At 40.6% G+C, this 13268-nt stretch overlaps 1 protein-coding gene across 1 annotated transcript in view; it reads left to right on the top strand.

Annotated features, from left to right (window-relative positions):
• The first annotated feature begins 1118 nt into the window (after positions 1-1118).
• Positions 1119-13268, top strand: part of dse (dermatan sulfate epimerase) — a 29088-nt gene continuing 16938 nt past the window's right edge. Inside the window, exons 1-2 of the mRNA XM_069725598.1 lie at positions 1119-1283; positions 3186-3651. Of these exons, the coding sequence (XP_069581699.1) occupies positions 3230-3651 (422 nt within the window). The 5' untranslated portion in view covers positions 1119-1283; positions 3186-3229. The remainder of the gene's footprint in view (positions 1284-3185; positions 3652-13268) is intronic.

Below are 13268 nucleotides of genomic sequence, written 5' to 3'. Positions count from 1 at the left end.
TAGTCACAAATCAGACCTCCTCGGTCGTGGGTCAAAAACATTTAGTTGTGACAAAAGAGCACCCAAAGAGGATTGATTGGCAACCATAGCTGTGCAAGAAATTTGCTCTAAATTTTTTTTTTTTTTTTTTTTTTTATGCTTGCATAAAAAACAAACACAAAATTACCTTGATAGAATCAGAGCTCTGTATCACTTCTCTTTCCCCTCCCCCATTACTAATTACCAGCCAGTGTGAGACAACAGCAAAACCTATTCACTTTTTGAAAACAAATGAATCAGGTTTTATAACCTGTCAAACAAAATCATTCTGTTTTAGTGTAATTTGCTGAAAAAATATTTTCTGCTCCACTTTAAAATTGATTCTTAACCCCTTGTTGCATTTAGAATTAGAATGAGAATAGAAGTTTCATCACTTTGATTAAATTTAGCAAATTCTTCCCCTGTCATAAATAGATGGAAAAATACAGGTGAAACATATTTATTTAACGATGGCTCATTTCGATTGGGTGTCCCAGGAAGCAATTCCTATCAGCCAAAATGCACAACACCAGGACCCCAAACATGAGTTGGTCTCAAGTCCTTTCACTTTGTTAAAGTAGCTCTCTGGTTTGGGTTGGAGAACCCACTCCTACACGTTTGGAAGGGTGGGGTAGAGATTAGTTTCAATCCTAGATGCCACTAAAAACCTATACTGCTCCTTGAGAAATTTTACCAAGTTTAAAGTTGCCTCAATATTGTCAGCTGTTTTGCTTGGTTTTTCTGTTTCATATGCATTTTTGTTTGTTTAAAGAAAAGCATATAAACAACTCCCAACACCGGATGCCATAGACTCTATGTACAAATATTGTTTGCAAAGAGCCATACCTTGCCAGATGTTAAATATTGATACTTAGGGGACTTTTTTTTAGTTCAAAAGCCTGACAACTGTAAGTAATGCAACATTTATCTGAAGAAGTAGATTATATTACCGCATTAATTTGCAGGTCTTTCTTCACTACCTGGCTGAATTGAGTGGGAGGAGGGCAGACACTTAATTCATTAGGTCCCCTTTAAGCCTCTTTTCCTTGCTGCCCCTCCTTATTCGCCAGCATGACGCTCACTCCACACTCACATACTCAACTCCGCTCTCTAACTTTGTTGCGTCCCTTAAAAAAACAATAACGAGCTAAAAACCACATTTCTCAACAACATTGATTATCGAACTAAATTGCCTGCTGCGACCGGGAGAGATGACCGCTATTCGGACGGGGTCGGTACGGATTTGTGAGCACCACGTCTGAGAGGTAACGTAAACGACTTTTTTTTCTTTCCCTTTTTACTGCTCCCGGAGTCTTTGTGGTCGACGCGAACAAGGCTACTTTTGTTTGGAGATGAGGATTATTAATATCATCGATTCTTGATACGTTTGCCAAATTCAGTATCGGTGTTTTCTGTGGTGAGGGTCTCCCTAAACTGGAGCTGGAGCATGACTACATTAATGAAACGGAAACAGGCCAAAACTAGTGAGCAAAAAACTTTGCTGGATATTTGGAAAAAAGTGAAGCTGGCAACTTATAGGCACGAAGCAAAGAGAGGTAGTGTTTATCTGCGGAGGGAGAAACGCCTTTACAACCAGAAGTGTTTGTGGTGGTTTTGGAATGAAACGGCTGCTTTTAACATAGACTGTTGAACAATGTTGAATGGCACTTATGAGTAAACAATGTATTTGAATAACACTTCATTCTTTTATGCCAGGTTCTTTGACTTAGCGAGAGAGGGTCATGGTAAAGTAGCCTGCGATCTTGATTATAGTTTTGGCCTATTATGACAGGCGTCATAATAGGGACTGGAAGGATGTATTTATAAACTTAATATAGAAACACATAGCCTACATGTTCAGTATTTTCTTGTTAAGATCCTCTTAATATGAACACTTTTAGATGCACATGAAATAGATTGATAGTTAACAAGGGCACTGTATTAATATTCATGATAGTGTTCATAACAATACCTTATGCAACCTCCTTTTTTTTTTTTCTTTTCTAAAAAAAATAGCTTGAAGTGATAAAAGTTGACCCGGAAATAAGTTCTCAAAGCCCTATGGATAATCTTTGCTGAGAACAGATGGCATGTGATACTTTCTTTTGGTTTGATACTGTAATTTTTTTTTTGCTTGATAATTGATTTGTTTATTTATCAATTATTAAAATAGTTTGCTAATAATTGTAAAAAATATAAATGAATAGCTAATTGGTAATTTTTTTAATTTTTTATTAAAGCATATGAAAGTTTATAAAGCTCTGCCTAAAGTCCAGAGTCTCTATTAGGACACACAGATTACATACACATCATTACAGTGATGCTGTATGTTCTAATGTATGACATCATGGCTAAATAATACAAACCTAAAACACACCTATCAAAATATTATCCAGTGAATCTATTCAGTCGAGAGTTGTCTCGATTGTTTGGTCTTTAAGTATTTTACCCTGTTGTTCCCCACAAAGGAATGTGATGACTCATAGGGTCAGAAGTCAAAATTGCCTTAAAGAGGAAAACCAGTTTTATATCCCAGTTTGAGTTTATTATGTTTATCAAACACAACTCAAACTGCATGGACAGCCAGTTAGAATGGACTATCAAATGCTTTTCTGTTAGGCCTTTTGCCAAAGATCCACTAAGGTCATGGAATGTAATCTCATGTTTAGAGCATAGACGTTGGGCCATCTCATGTCTCTGTAAAGTGCAGCAGTGTGGTTTAGAGCTTGTTTCAGTCGACCAGACTAATGCTACTGCGCGAATGGGCCATTTATGACCTGCAGGCCTGCTTGTCTTGCCTTCTGGGTGTGCATGACTAGACTTGTCTGATCAGACACAGTAAGAAGTGACTCTTTAGGAGTGAATATAGGTGTAAAACATTCAGATTTGAAAATGACCTTTTTTTTTTGGGGGGGGGGGGTATTGTAGTGTCAATTAATATGAAGAATTTAGAAGAAACGTGGACTTCCTATGTATCAGGCTGCACTGGTCAGTTCCTAACTGCACTACTCTATAATGGCCAGCATCAGTATGGAAAGCCTGCATCATCAGGCCTGCAGCTGTATCTAATTATTCAAGGAATGCAGGGCTTTTGTAAGAAAAAGCTGTGCAGAATATGGGCTGGCTTTCTTAAATCCTTCTCCCCCCTTCACCCTTCTCCCTCTCAGCTGAGCTCCTTCGGCGATGCCACAGTCTCATCTCTGATGAGACGATGAGAACGCATACCCGCGGGGCCCCCACAGTCTTCTTCTTAAGCTTCCTATGGCCCCTGCTTGCTACAGCGGCCGCAGCAGAAGTGGACCCAGGCAGAGGAATCCCCTTCATGGGAGGCAACTACGATGGTCATCCAATGCTGTACTTCAGTCGCGGGGATGTGGAGGAGCTGCAGTATGCAGCCGCAGGGACTCACCGGGATATGGCGAAGAGGATCCGCGAGGCTGGGGAAACGATGCTGGAGCACCCAGAGGAGTACCTGCCCCCCTGGAGCCCTGCTGAGTTCAGTGCCCGCTGGAATGAGGTTTATGGAAACAACCTGGGTGTGCTATCCATGTTCTGCCTGCTGTATCCTCACAGGCCCGGGGCCCTTGACCTGGCCAAGGACTACATGGAGAGGATGGCGGCTCAGCCTAGTTGGTAGATTTTCTGTCTTTTTTTTTATTATTTCATCTCCTAAATTTTACTCAATGCGTTTTTTTCTTTAATAACTACTTGTATCATTCCTTTTAGTCAGTTTACAGAGAGTTTACGCATGGCAGGGCTCTAGAGTACAAGTCATTCGCTCGTATATGTGATGAAAAATAGATTTGTGCTAGTTTGAGAAATAATTAAGGAGCACAGTGTGTGAGTAAAGATGACAACCTCTAATAATCTGTTGTTGCAAACATAAATAGGGCGGCACGGTGGTGCAGTGGTTAGCACTGTCGCCTCACAGCAAAAAGGTTCTGGGTTCGAATCCGGTCCTGGGCCTTTCTGTGCGGAGTTTGCATGTTCTCCCTGTGCTTGCGTGGGTTCTCTCCGGGTTCTCCAGCTTCCTCCCATCATCCAAAAACATGCACCTCAGGTCAGGTTACCTGGCGCCGCGGTCGTGGCAGCCTGCTGCAGCATCTCCCCCCTGAGAGCCACCCTGCTGTAGTGAAGAAATTTCCCCTCGGGGATTAATAAAGTGTATAAAATCAAATAAAAAAAAAATAATGTAGAATATCAGCTGAACAACTTTGCACTTACTGCGCTGAATCTTAGCCCTGATCGTGACAGCGGAACGACTGTAACTAAACACACAGAGTAGAAGTCAACTGCAGAATCAAAGGTGATCACATTTTCCTCACCGAATTGGAATCAGATGAACAGATAAAACGGGTCTCTGTGCACAGCTGGCTCAGACGAGTGCAGGGACCGTCTAAAAAGTGCAACGCTGAAATTTTTTTTTTTAAATAGTGTAGTGTTACCAAAGTCACTTCACACAGCAATGATCCCTTTTGTTTTTTTAAACAATAAGAATTCCACAAAATGATGAAAACATATGTACCTAAATTAAAAGTTGTAGTAAAAGAAACATGGTCAAGGTCTAGCCACATACTAGGTTTTGAGTTTTGACCAAGTCTTGTAATATGCAATCTTTACATCTGGTGGACATGGACCAATATGTGATTTTGGTAGCATGTTCTATTGCACAGATGTGTGCACTTTAGTAAATGCACATGCCCACACATACACAGACACAGTGAAAAAAAAAAGACCTATGCTAAAAGTGTAACTGAAAATCTATTTCATTGTTTCTAAAAATCTTTGTCAGTATTTTAAGACCCATGCTCTGCAGATACTAAAATCTTCCACATCCATAGACCCCCACTGGCTTTCTCACAATTGCACAGAAGGAAAAGTAACACAAACACACATGCCGGTATAAGCATGTTTAATAATAAAAAAATTTGCAAAGAAACTTGCCACCTAAACAGTTTTGACTGCCCTCCAAAATTTGTTTGTGTGTTCCTAATTTTTTTGTTTCATTTAGGAGCAATGTGCTCCTCGGGAAAAAGGTTAACGTAAAGCCCTACAAAGGCACCTGAGATTCCATTTCCATCCACATGAAGTGGATCATTAATACTAAAGCTCTCTAGCCAATTCCATCTCCAGAGTGTTCTCATCTTTCTCTGTGGGTGGAACCTCTAGTAAAGATGTATTGTAGTATAAGTCTGTAGTCCAGGAAATGTGTTATGCAGCTGTTTGCTGAACATGCCCCCTCCCACCCAACCCCCTCGTGAAAGAAAATGAACTATTCAGATGTGAGTGCAAAAGTTCAGGCTGGGTTTAAGGCAGAAGCTCAGGGTCTAGGTAACCAAGCACGGCTTTAATTATACACTCAACAAAAATATAAACTTAACACTTGTTTTTGCATTTTCACAAGTTGAAGTAAAAATAAATCCAAGACTTTGTCTAGGCACACAAAAGGTTTACTTCTCTCAACTTTTGTTCCCAATTTGTTTTAAATCCATGATAATTAGCACATCAATGATTATTGCACAGTTGTGCCTTGAAGCACACAAATGTTTTTAATGTAAATTTGGGTGGGTGGCAGGAATATCTATGCCAATACTGCTTATCTGTACCGACACTTAATGATACAATTATTATTGGAAGAAAAAAAAAGATAGAACATAAAGATTAGACAAGATTCAACGATTCTTTTTTTAAATTATTGCTTCTTTGAGCTGAAATAATTTAAATTGCTTCTTGATTTTCCTGTATGTACAGTAAGTGAAGAACAGCGCCATTAAGATTTTTATGATACTACTTATTGATCCAACACTCTAATGACACTCTAATTAGCTCTTTAGGGTTTTTTAAGAGACAAAAACACTGCAACATATACTGTATATAAAATTTCCTTCTTTCATTCTTTAGTAGAAAACTGCAGCAGCATTATTTGAAGCAGGACGTTTTCTTTGACAGTACTTTTACTGTGCAGTAGTTTACTTTGAGCCCCCTCATCACTGAAGGATTGATCTGCCTTGCTCTGAGTTGAAACTGTGAGTTTCTGACGGACAGGTCAGATGACACTCTGACCCATAACTATAAGCTGGTTACTGTTGATTATTAATCCGTTTTTGTATTTATTTAACCCCGTGTACGCTTTCATACTGGAACACCGACATATGAATTTTGAGCTCGTCTGTAATTTTGCATCTCTCCGCCTGAATACGACGGACTTTCTGGAGGTTTTGACAGTTTGCTCGTGTTTTCACCCCTCGCATGCAAACGACCGTCAGCATCGAGTGTCGTGAGGAGTAACCGCACTTTTCTCTCCGCCGTTGTCACTCAGGCGGTGTGTGAGTACACAGATCTCACGTAGTAGCGAGAGAAGCGTAAAGCCTGGGTGAAAAATCCTGCCGGCTAGCTTCATTTATACTTGACGTTCGCGATTCGCGATATAGTCATTTCACACCTCCCACGTAAGCTGCTATACAGAGTTGATCGTGTTGTTGATTGTGACCTCTGGAATGCTGGTCCACCCTTCTTCAATGGCTATGAGAAGTCAGTGGATATTGGCAGGATAATCTGTTATCTAAAGGCAACTGGACTTTTTTTTTCATTTATATATTTTTTTTTATTTGAAACAAAATGTCCAATTACCTATGGATACCCGTGAGACTGTGGGTCATAACCCGGATGACAGACAATTTTCACATATAAAGGCAGGAACTGGAACACATGCCAATCATGAGCATCCCAAACATGGTCAATAGGTGACATGTCTACTGAGTATGCAGGCCAGGCAAAGAACTGGGATTATTTACAGATCCTTGTAACGTGGGGCTGGTTAGTTTTTTTGTTACTAATTTCATGACATTGAAATTGAGGCATTTTAGAGGGGGACGATGTCTCAACGCAAGATCTGTGTGTTGGAAGTTCTTGTATTGAGCTGTCTTTCCTCACCACAACGCACGCACGCACGCACACACACACACACACACACACACACACACACACACACACACACACACACACACACACACACACACACACAGAGACCCACCTGCCGTAACACACAGCGAAGGCAAGAATAAACACTCAACAGTGTGGTACAGCCGATGCTGACATAGCCCCAAGTCTTTCACACGTAAGGGTTGAAATACAAGCAATCTGTCGAAGACATCCAGAAAGTTAATCGCATACAGGTGGAGAGATGCAAAGTTACCTACAAGTTCGAAGTTCATGTGTTGGTGTTCCAGTATGAAAGCAGCCCGCAGTCCACACACAGAGTCGACTAAATTAAACCAACATTGGTTACCAATTAAAAGTAACCGTTATCCAGTTAATAGTTGTGGGTGCGTTCATGAATTCAATCTGAAATGGTTATAGCGTCATCTGAACTGTCGTTCAGAAACTCAGTTTCAGTGTGGTATCACTCAGAGCAGGGCCGGATCTAGTGATGGAAGCTACAGCTAAACTGACTGAAGTCCTGTTTGAAATAATGCTGTTGCAGTTTGATACCCAGGAATGTTAATTCATATACAGTACGCAATGTGGTGTTTTTCTTTCTCTTAAACAAATCAAAAAGACTACTGGATCAATAAGCAGTACAAAAGCAGCACTATTACAATTTTAACATTATCCATCCCTGTTCCTCACTTACTGTACATACAGGAAACTCGGGAAGCAATTTAAATGATTTCAGCCAATAAAGTAATAATTTTTTTTTTTTTTAAATCATACCAATAGGCGGACAACATTTCTCTAAAGTCCCAGACCTGTTGCAGCAGCTGTCTAGGTGGCTGGTCTCAAACGATGTTGCTGATGAAGCTGCCAGATGTAGTAGTCCTGGGCTGTCACGTTTAAAGCTGGATGTGGTTGAGAGGCCAATTGGATGCATTGCCAAATTATTAGGAACGATGTTGGAGACGGCTTATAGTGAAATGAAATGAAATTTATGGGCAACATCTTTGGTAAATATTTCAGCAGTCAGAATACCAATCGCATGCTGTCTCAAAACTTGTGGCATCTGTTGCACGGTGTTGCATGATAACGGTTTCACATTTTAGAATGGCCTTTTATTGTGGCCAGTCCAAGAGACACCTCAGCAATAATTATGCTGGTTAATCAGCATCTTGCTGTGCCATGCCGGTCAGGTGGGTTCATTATCTTGGAAAAGGTGAAGTGCTCACTAATGTGTTTTTTAACAAATTTGTGAAAAGATTTTGAGAAAAGTAAACCTTTTTTTGTGCCTAAAGGAGTCTTAAACGGTAAGTATTATGAAGTGGATATTGCCATATTCCCAAAAAGCTACATCCATTTCCCAATTGTTGTCCCCAAAAAGACCACGGCAGTTGCCCACTTTTCCCAGTTGGCAAGCTTTGGCATTGTGCTTTGTTTGAGGGTGATCTGTATTTAATCATGGATAATGTGTTTCCAATATGTGCTTACTTCAATTTACACAAGGCTGAGTTAATCAGAGTGGTTTTGACATAAAGCACATGTCAGGCGTAGTGTTACAGTGGTTGAACACAGCTACAGAATATAAAAAGCTGATACCATGAGTCAGTTTTCTGTTTGGAACAAAGTGATTGATTTTGAATTGGCTGCATATTGTCTCTAATCTGATTGTCTAAATCAGATGTTTAAAGAACAGATGATGAAGATGACTAAATTACAAAGGCTTTGCTGTTTTTAAAACCACCATCTTGCAGCATCATTTGAGAAGGACACTAGCACAGTGAGTGTTCTTATCAACTCTCTTGAACACAGTAAGAGCTTAAAAGACTAAAATGTATTCCTTTCTTTTTTTTCATTTGAAGGTCATTTACAACAAATTAATAAACATTTTCTTACCGAAAGACGGTGGCATTCAAAAATGTAGATTTCCTGTGATAAGCCACGGCAACTCTAATCTATCATTACCAAATTTTATGTATTGACTGAGTCCTTACCTTAGATCGTGTGGATTTTGTACAGTTTTTTTGTGCGACTCCATGCGGCCATTAACTAAATATAATCTTTTTACATCTGTTGCACCCCCTACAGGTCAAGCTTAGAATGCTTTGGTTGGCCTATTCCAAACACAGTCTTTACACAGTCCAAAGATTTATGAAGATTGGAAGAATCACTAATGCATTATAGCCAATTTCCTGTTAGGCCCCTCCCCTTATACAGGTTATCGCTCAATATGATGAACACCAAATATGATATCAACAGTCCTTGTATACTTTTAATCAGACCTGTCCAATGATGATCTTCAAAAAATGTGTTGGCAATGGGACCCATGGTTGAGGAGGAGACATCAAAAATGTGTTGTTTTTTTTAGTTATATGAAAATGAATAATTTTATCGAGTCCAAGACCATAACCCAATGTCCGCCCTAAAACCTAAACCTAAACCCTAAAACCTTAGCAGGTATGCTTAATCTGAAACTATTTCAGGGTAAAGTCAAATTGAAAGTTTCAAGTCATAACTGTTTTTAAGTAGGAGGTATAGACATTATTGCACATTAGGACAGTCTTCCACAGCAGTTATTTCACTGTGTAGTTCAGTTCAATAATAGTTCTATAAAACAAAAACAGTTTTTGAGCCAAGAGGTGCTGGTCTGCTGGGCTCTGTAGTGCCTACCAGATGGCAGCAGAGAGAAGAGATGATGATGGGGGTGGGATGCATCTTCCACAGCCAGTGATTCTTGAAGGGAGACAGCAGCTATCCTGTTGGCTGCTGTACAGTTCGCACACCATACTTTGATGCAGTAGAAGTACTCTTTATAGTGCACAAGCAGCTTTGTAGACAGGTTGGTTTTCTTCAGAGTTCTCAAGAAGTAAAGCTGCTGTGGAGCCTTTTTTTTTTTACCAGGGTTGTGGACTTTGTTGTCCTCTGTGATGTGGGTTCCCAGAAACATGAAACTGGAAACCCTCTCCACTTCTGCTCCTGAGATGCTGAGAGGAGAGAGGTTCTCATGATGTCTCCCAAAGTCAATGATTAGCTCTTTTTTTTTTTTTTTGATGTCCAGTGCCAAGCTGTTCACCAACCTGCCGGTTTTTATATATACAGTGGGTACGGAAAGTATTCAGACCCCTTTAAATTTTTCACTTTGTTTCATTGCAGCCATTTGCTGAAATAAAAAAAGTTCATTTTATTTCTCATTAATGTACACTCAGCACCCCATCTTGACAGAAAAAAACAGAAATGTAGAAATTTGTGCAAATTTGTTAAAAAAGAAAAATTGAAATATCACATGGTCATAAGTATTCAGACCCTTTGCTCAGTATTGAGTAGAAGCACCCTTTTGAGCTAGTACAGCCATGAGTCTTCTTGGGAATGATGCAACAAGCTTTTCACACCTGTATTTGGGGATCCTCTGCCATTCTTCCTTGCAGATCCTCTCCAGTTCCGTCAGGTTGGATGGTGAACGTTGGTGGACAGCCATTTTCAGGTCTCTCCAGAGATGCTCAATTGGGTTTAGGTCAGGGCTCTGGCTGGGCCAGTCAAGAATGGTCACAGAGTTGTTCCGAAGCCACTCCTTTGTTATTTTAGCTGTGTGCTTAGGGTCATTGTCTTGTTGGAAGGTGAACCTTCGGCCCAGTCTGAGGTCCAGAGCACTCTGGAAGAGGTTTTCTTCCAGGATATCTCTGTACTTGGCCGCATTCATCTTTCCTTCAATTGCAACCAGTCGTCCTGTCCCTGCAGCTGAAAAACACCCCCATAGCATGATGCTGCCACCACGTTTCACTGTTGGGATTGTATTGGGCAGGTGATGAGCAGTGCCTGGTTTTCTCCACACATACCGCTTAGAATTAACGCCAAAAAGTTCAATCTTGGTCTCATCAGACCAGAGAATCTTATTTCTCATAGTCTGGGAGACCTTCATGTGTTTTTTGGCAAACTCTATGCGGGCTTTCATATGTCTTGCACTGAGGAGAGGCTTCCGTCGGGCCACTCTGCCATAAAGCCCCGACTGGTGGAGGGCTGCAGTGATAGTTGACTTTGTGGAACTTTCTCCCATCTCCCTACTGCATCTCTGGAGCTCAGCCACAGTGATCTTTGGGTTCTTCTTCACCTCTCTCACCAAGGCTCTTCTCCCACGATTGCTCAGTTTGGCTGGACGGCCAGGTCTAGGAAGAGTTCTGGTCATCCCAAACTTCTTCCATTTAAGGATTATGGAGGCCACTGTGCTCTTAGGAACCTTGAGTGCTGCAGAAATTATTTTGTAACCTTGGCCAGATCTGTGCCTTGCCACAATTCTGTCTCTGAGCTCCTTGGACAGTTCCTTCGACCTCATGATTCTCATTTGCTCTGACATGCACTGTGAGCTGTAAGGTCTTATATAGACAGGTGTGTGCCTTTCCTAATCAAGTCCAATCAGTTTAATTAAACACAGCTGGATTCCAATGAAGGAGTAGAACCATCTCAAGGAGGATCAGAAGAAATGGACAGCATGTGAGTTAAATGAGTGTCACAGCAAAGGGTCTGAATACTTATGACCATGTGATATTTCAGTTTTTCTTTTTTAATAAATTTGCACAAATTTCTACATTTCTGTTTTTTTCTGTCAAGATGGGGTGCTGAGTGTACATTAATGAGAAATGAAATTAACTTTTTTAATTTTAGCAAATGGCTGCAATGAAACAGAGTGAAAAATTTAAAGGGGTCTGAATACTTTCCGTACCCACTGTGCATATATATATATATATATATATATATATATATATATATATTTTTTTTTTTTTTTTTTTAATTTTATTGTACTCTATTAATCCCCGAGGGGAAATTCTTTCACTACAGCAGCATCCCGAGGGGGAACTGCTGCAACAGGCTGCCACGATCATTCATACATACATACAAACACACGCACACAGTACCAGTCAAAAGTTTGGACATACCTTCTCATTTCAATGCTTTTTCTTTATTTTTATTTTTTTCTACATTGCAGATTAATATTGAAGACATCCAAACTATGAAGGAACACATATGGAATTATGTGGTAAACAAAAAAATGCTCAACAAACCAGAATATGTTTGGCATTCTTTCAATAAGCGTCATGAGGTGGTCACCTGGAATGGTTTTCCAACAGTCTTGAAGGAGTTCCCAGAGGTGCTGAGCACTTGTTGGCTGCTTTGCCTTCACTCTGCAGTCCAACTCATCCCAGACCATCTCAATTGGGTTTAGGTCAGGGGATTGTGGAGGCCAGGTCATCTGACGCAGCACTCCATCACTCTCCTTCTTGGTCAAATAGCCCTTACATAGCCTCGAGGTGTGTTTGGGGTCATTGTCCTGTTGAAATACAAATGCTGATCCCACTAAGCGCAAACCAGATGGGATGGCATGTCGCTACAGAATGCTGGTTAAGTATGCCTTGAATTTTGAATAAATCACCAGCAGTGTCACCAGCAAAGCACCTCCTCCTCCTCCTCCATGCTTTACGGTGGGAACCACACATGTAGAAACCATCCGCTCACCTTTTCTGTGTCTTACAAAGACACTGTGGGTGGAACCAAAAATATTTCAAATTTTGACTCGTCAGACCAAAGTCCAGATTTCCACTGGTTTAATGTCCATTCCTTGTGTTTCTTGGCCCAAGCGAGTCTCTTCTTCTTGTTCTTCTTCCTCAGTAGTGGCTTCTTTGCAGCAATTCGACCATGAAGGCCTGATTCATGCAGTCTCCTCTAAACAGTTGATGTTGACATGTGTCTGCTACTTGAACTCTGCGAAGCATTTCTGTGGGCTCTAATCTGAGGTTCTGTTAATTTGCAGTTTCTGAGGCTGGTAACTCTAATGAACTGATCCGCGGCAGCAGAGGTAACTCTTGGTGTTCCTGTCCTGGGGCGGTCCTCATGAGAGACAGTTTCATTGGAGCATTTGATGGTTTTCGCAACTGCACTTGAGGATACATTCAAAGTTCTTGAAATTTTCCGGATTGACTGACCTTCCTGTCTTAAAGTAATGATGGACTGTCATTTCTCTTTACTTAGTTGAGTGGTTCTTGCCATAATATGGATTAGAACTGTAGTTCAATATGCCTATTCACTGTACAGAACTGTGCACCAACCCTGCCTCTGCACAACACAACTGATGGTCTCAAACACATTAAGAAGGCAATAAATTCCACAAATTAACTCTTGACAAGGCACACCTGTTAATTGAAAATCATTCCAGGTGAAGCTGATTGAAAGAATGCCAAGAGTGTTGCAAAGCTGTCATCAAAGCAAAGGGTGGCTACTTTGAAGAATCTAAAACATAAAACATGTTTTGGTTTGTTTAACACTTCTTTTGT

Source organism: Brachyistius frenatus, unplaced genomic scaffold, assembly GCF_029030835.1.
Source record: "Brachyistius frenatus isolate BFR_SWC_R1_liver_20210118 unplaced genomic scaffold, ASM2903083v1 Contig_432, whole genome shotgun sequence".
NCBI classification, from domain to species: Eukaryota; Metazoa; Chordata; class Actinopteri; family Embiotocidae; genus Brachyistius; species Brachyistius frenatus.
Note: the sequence above shows the minus strand (reverse complement) of the source record. Positions and strands in the feature narration are given on the sequence as shown.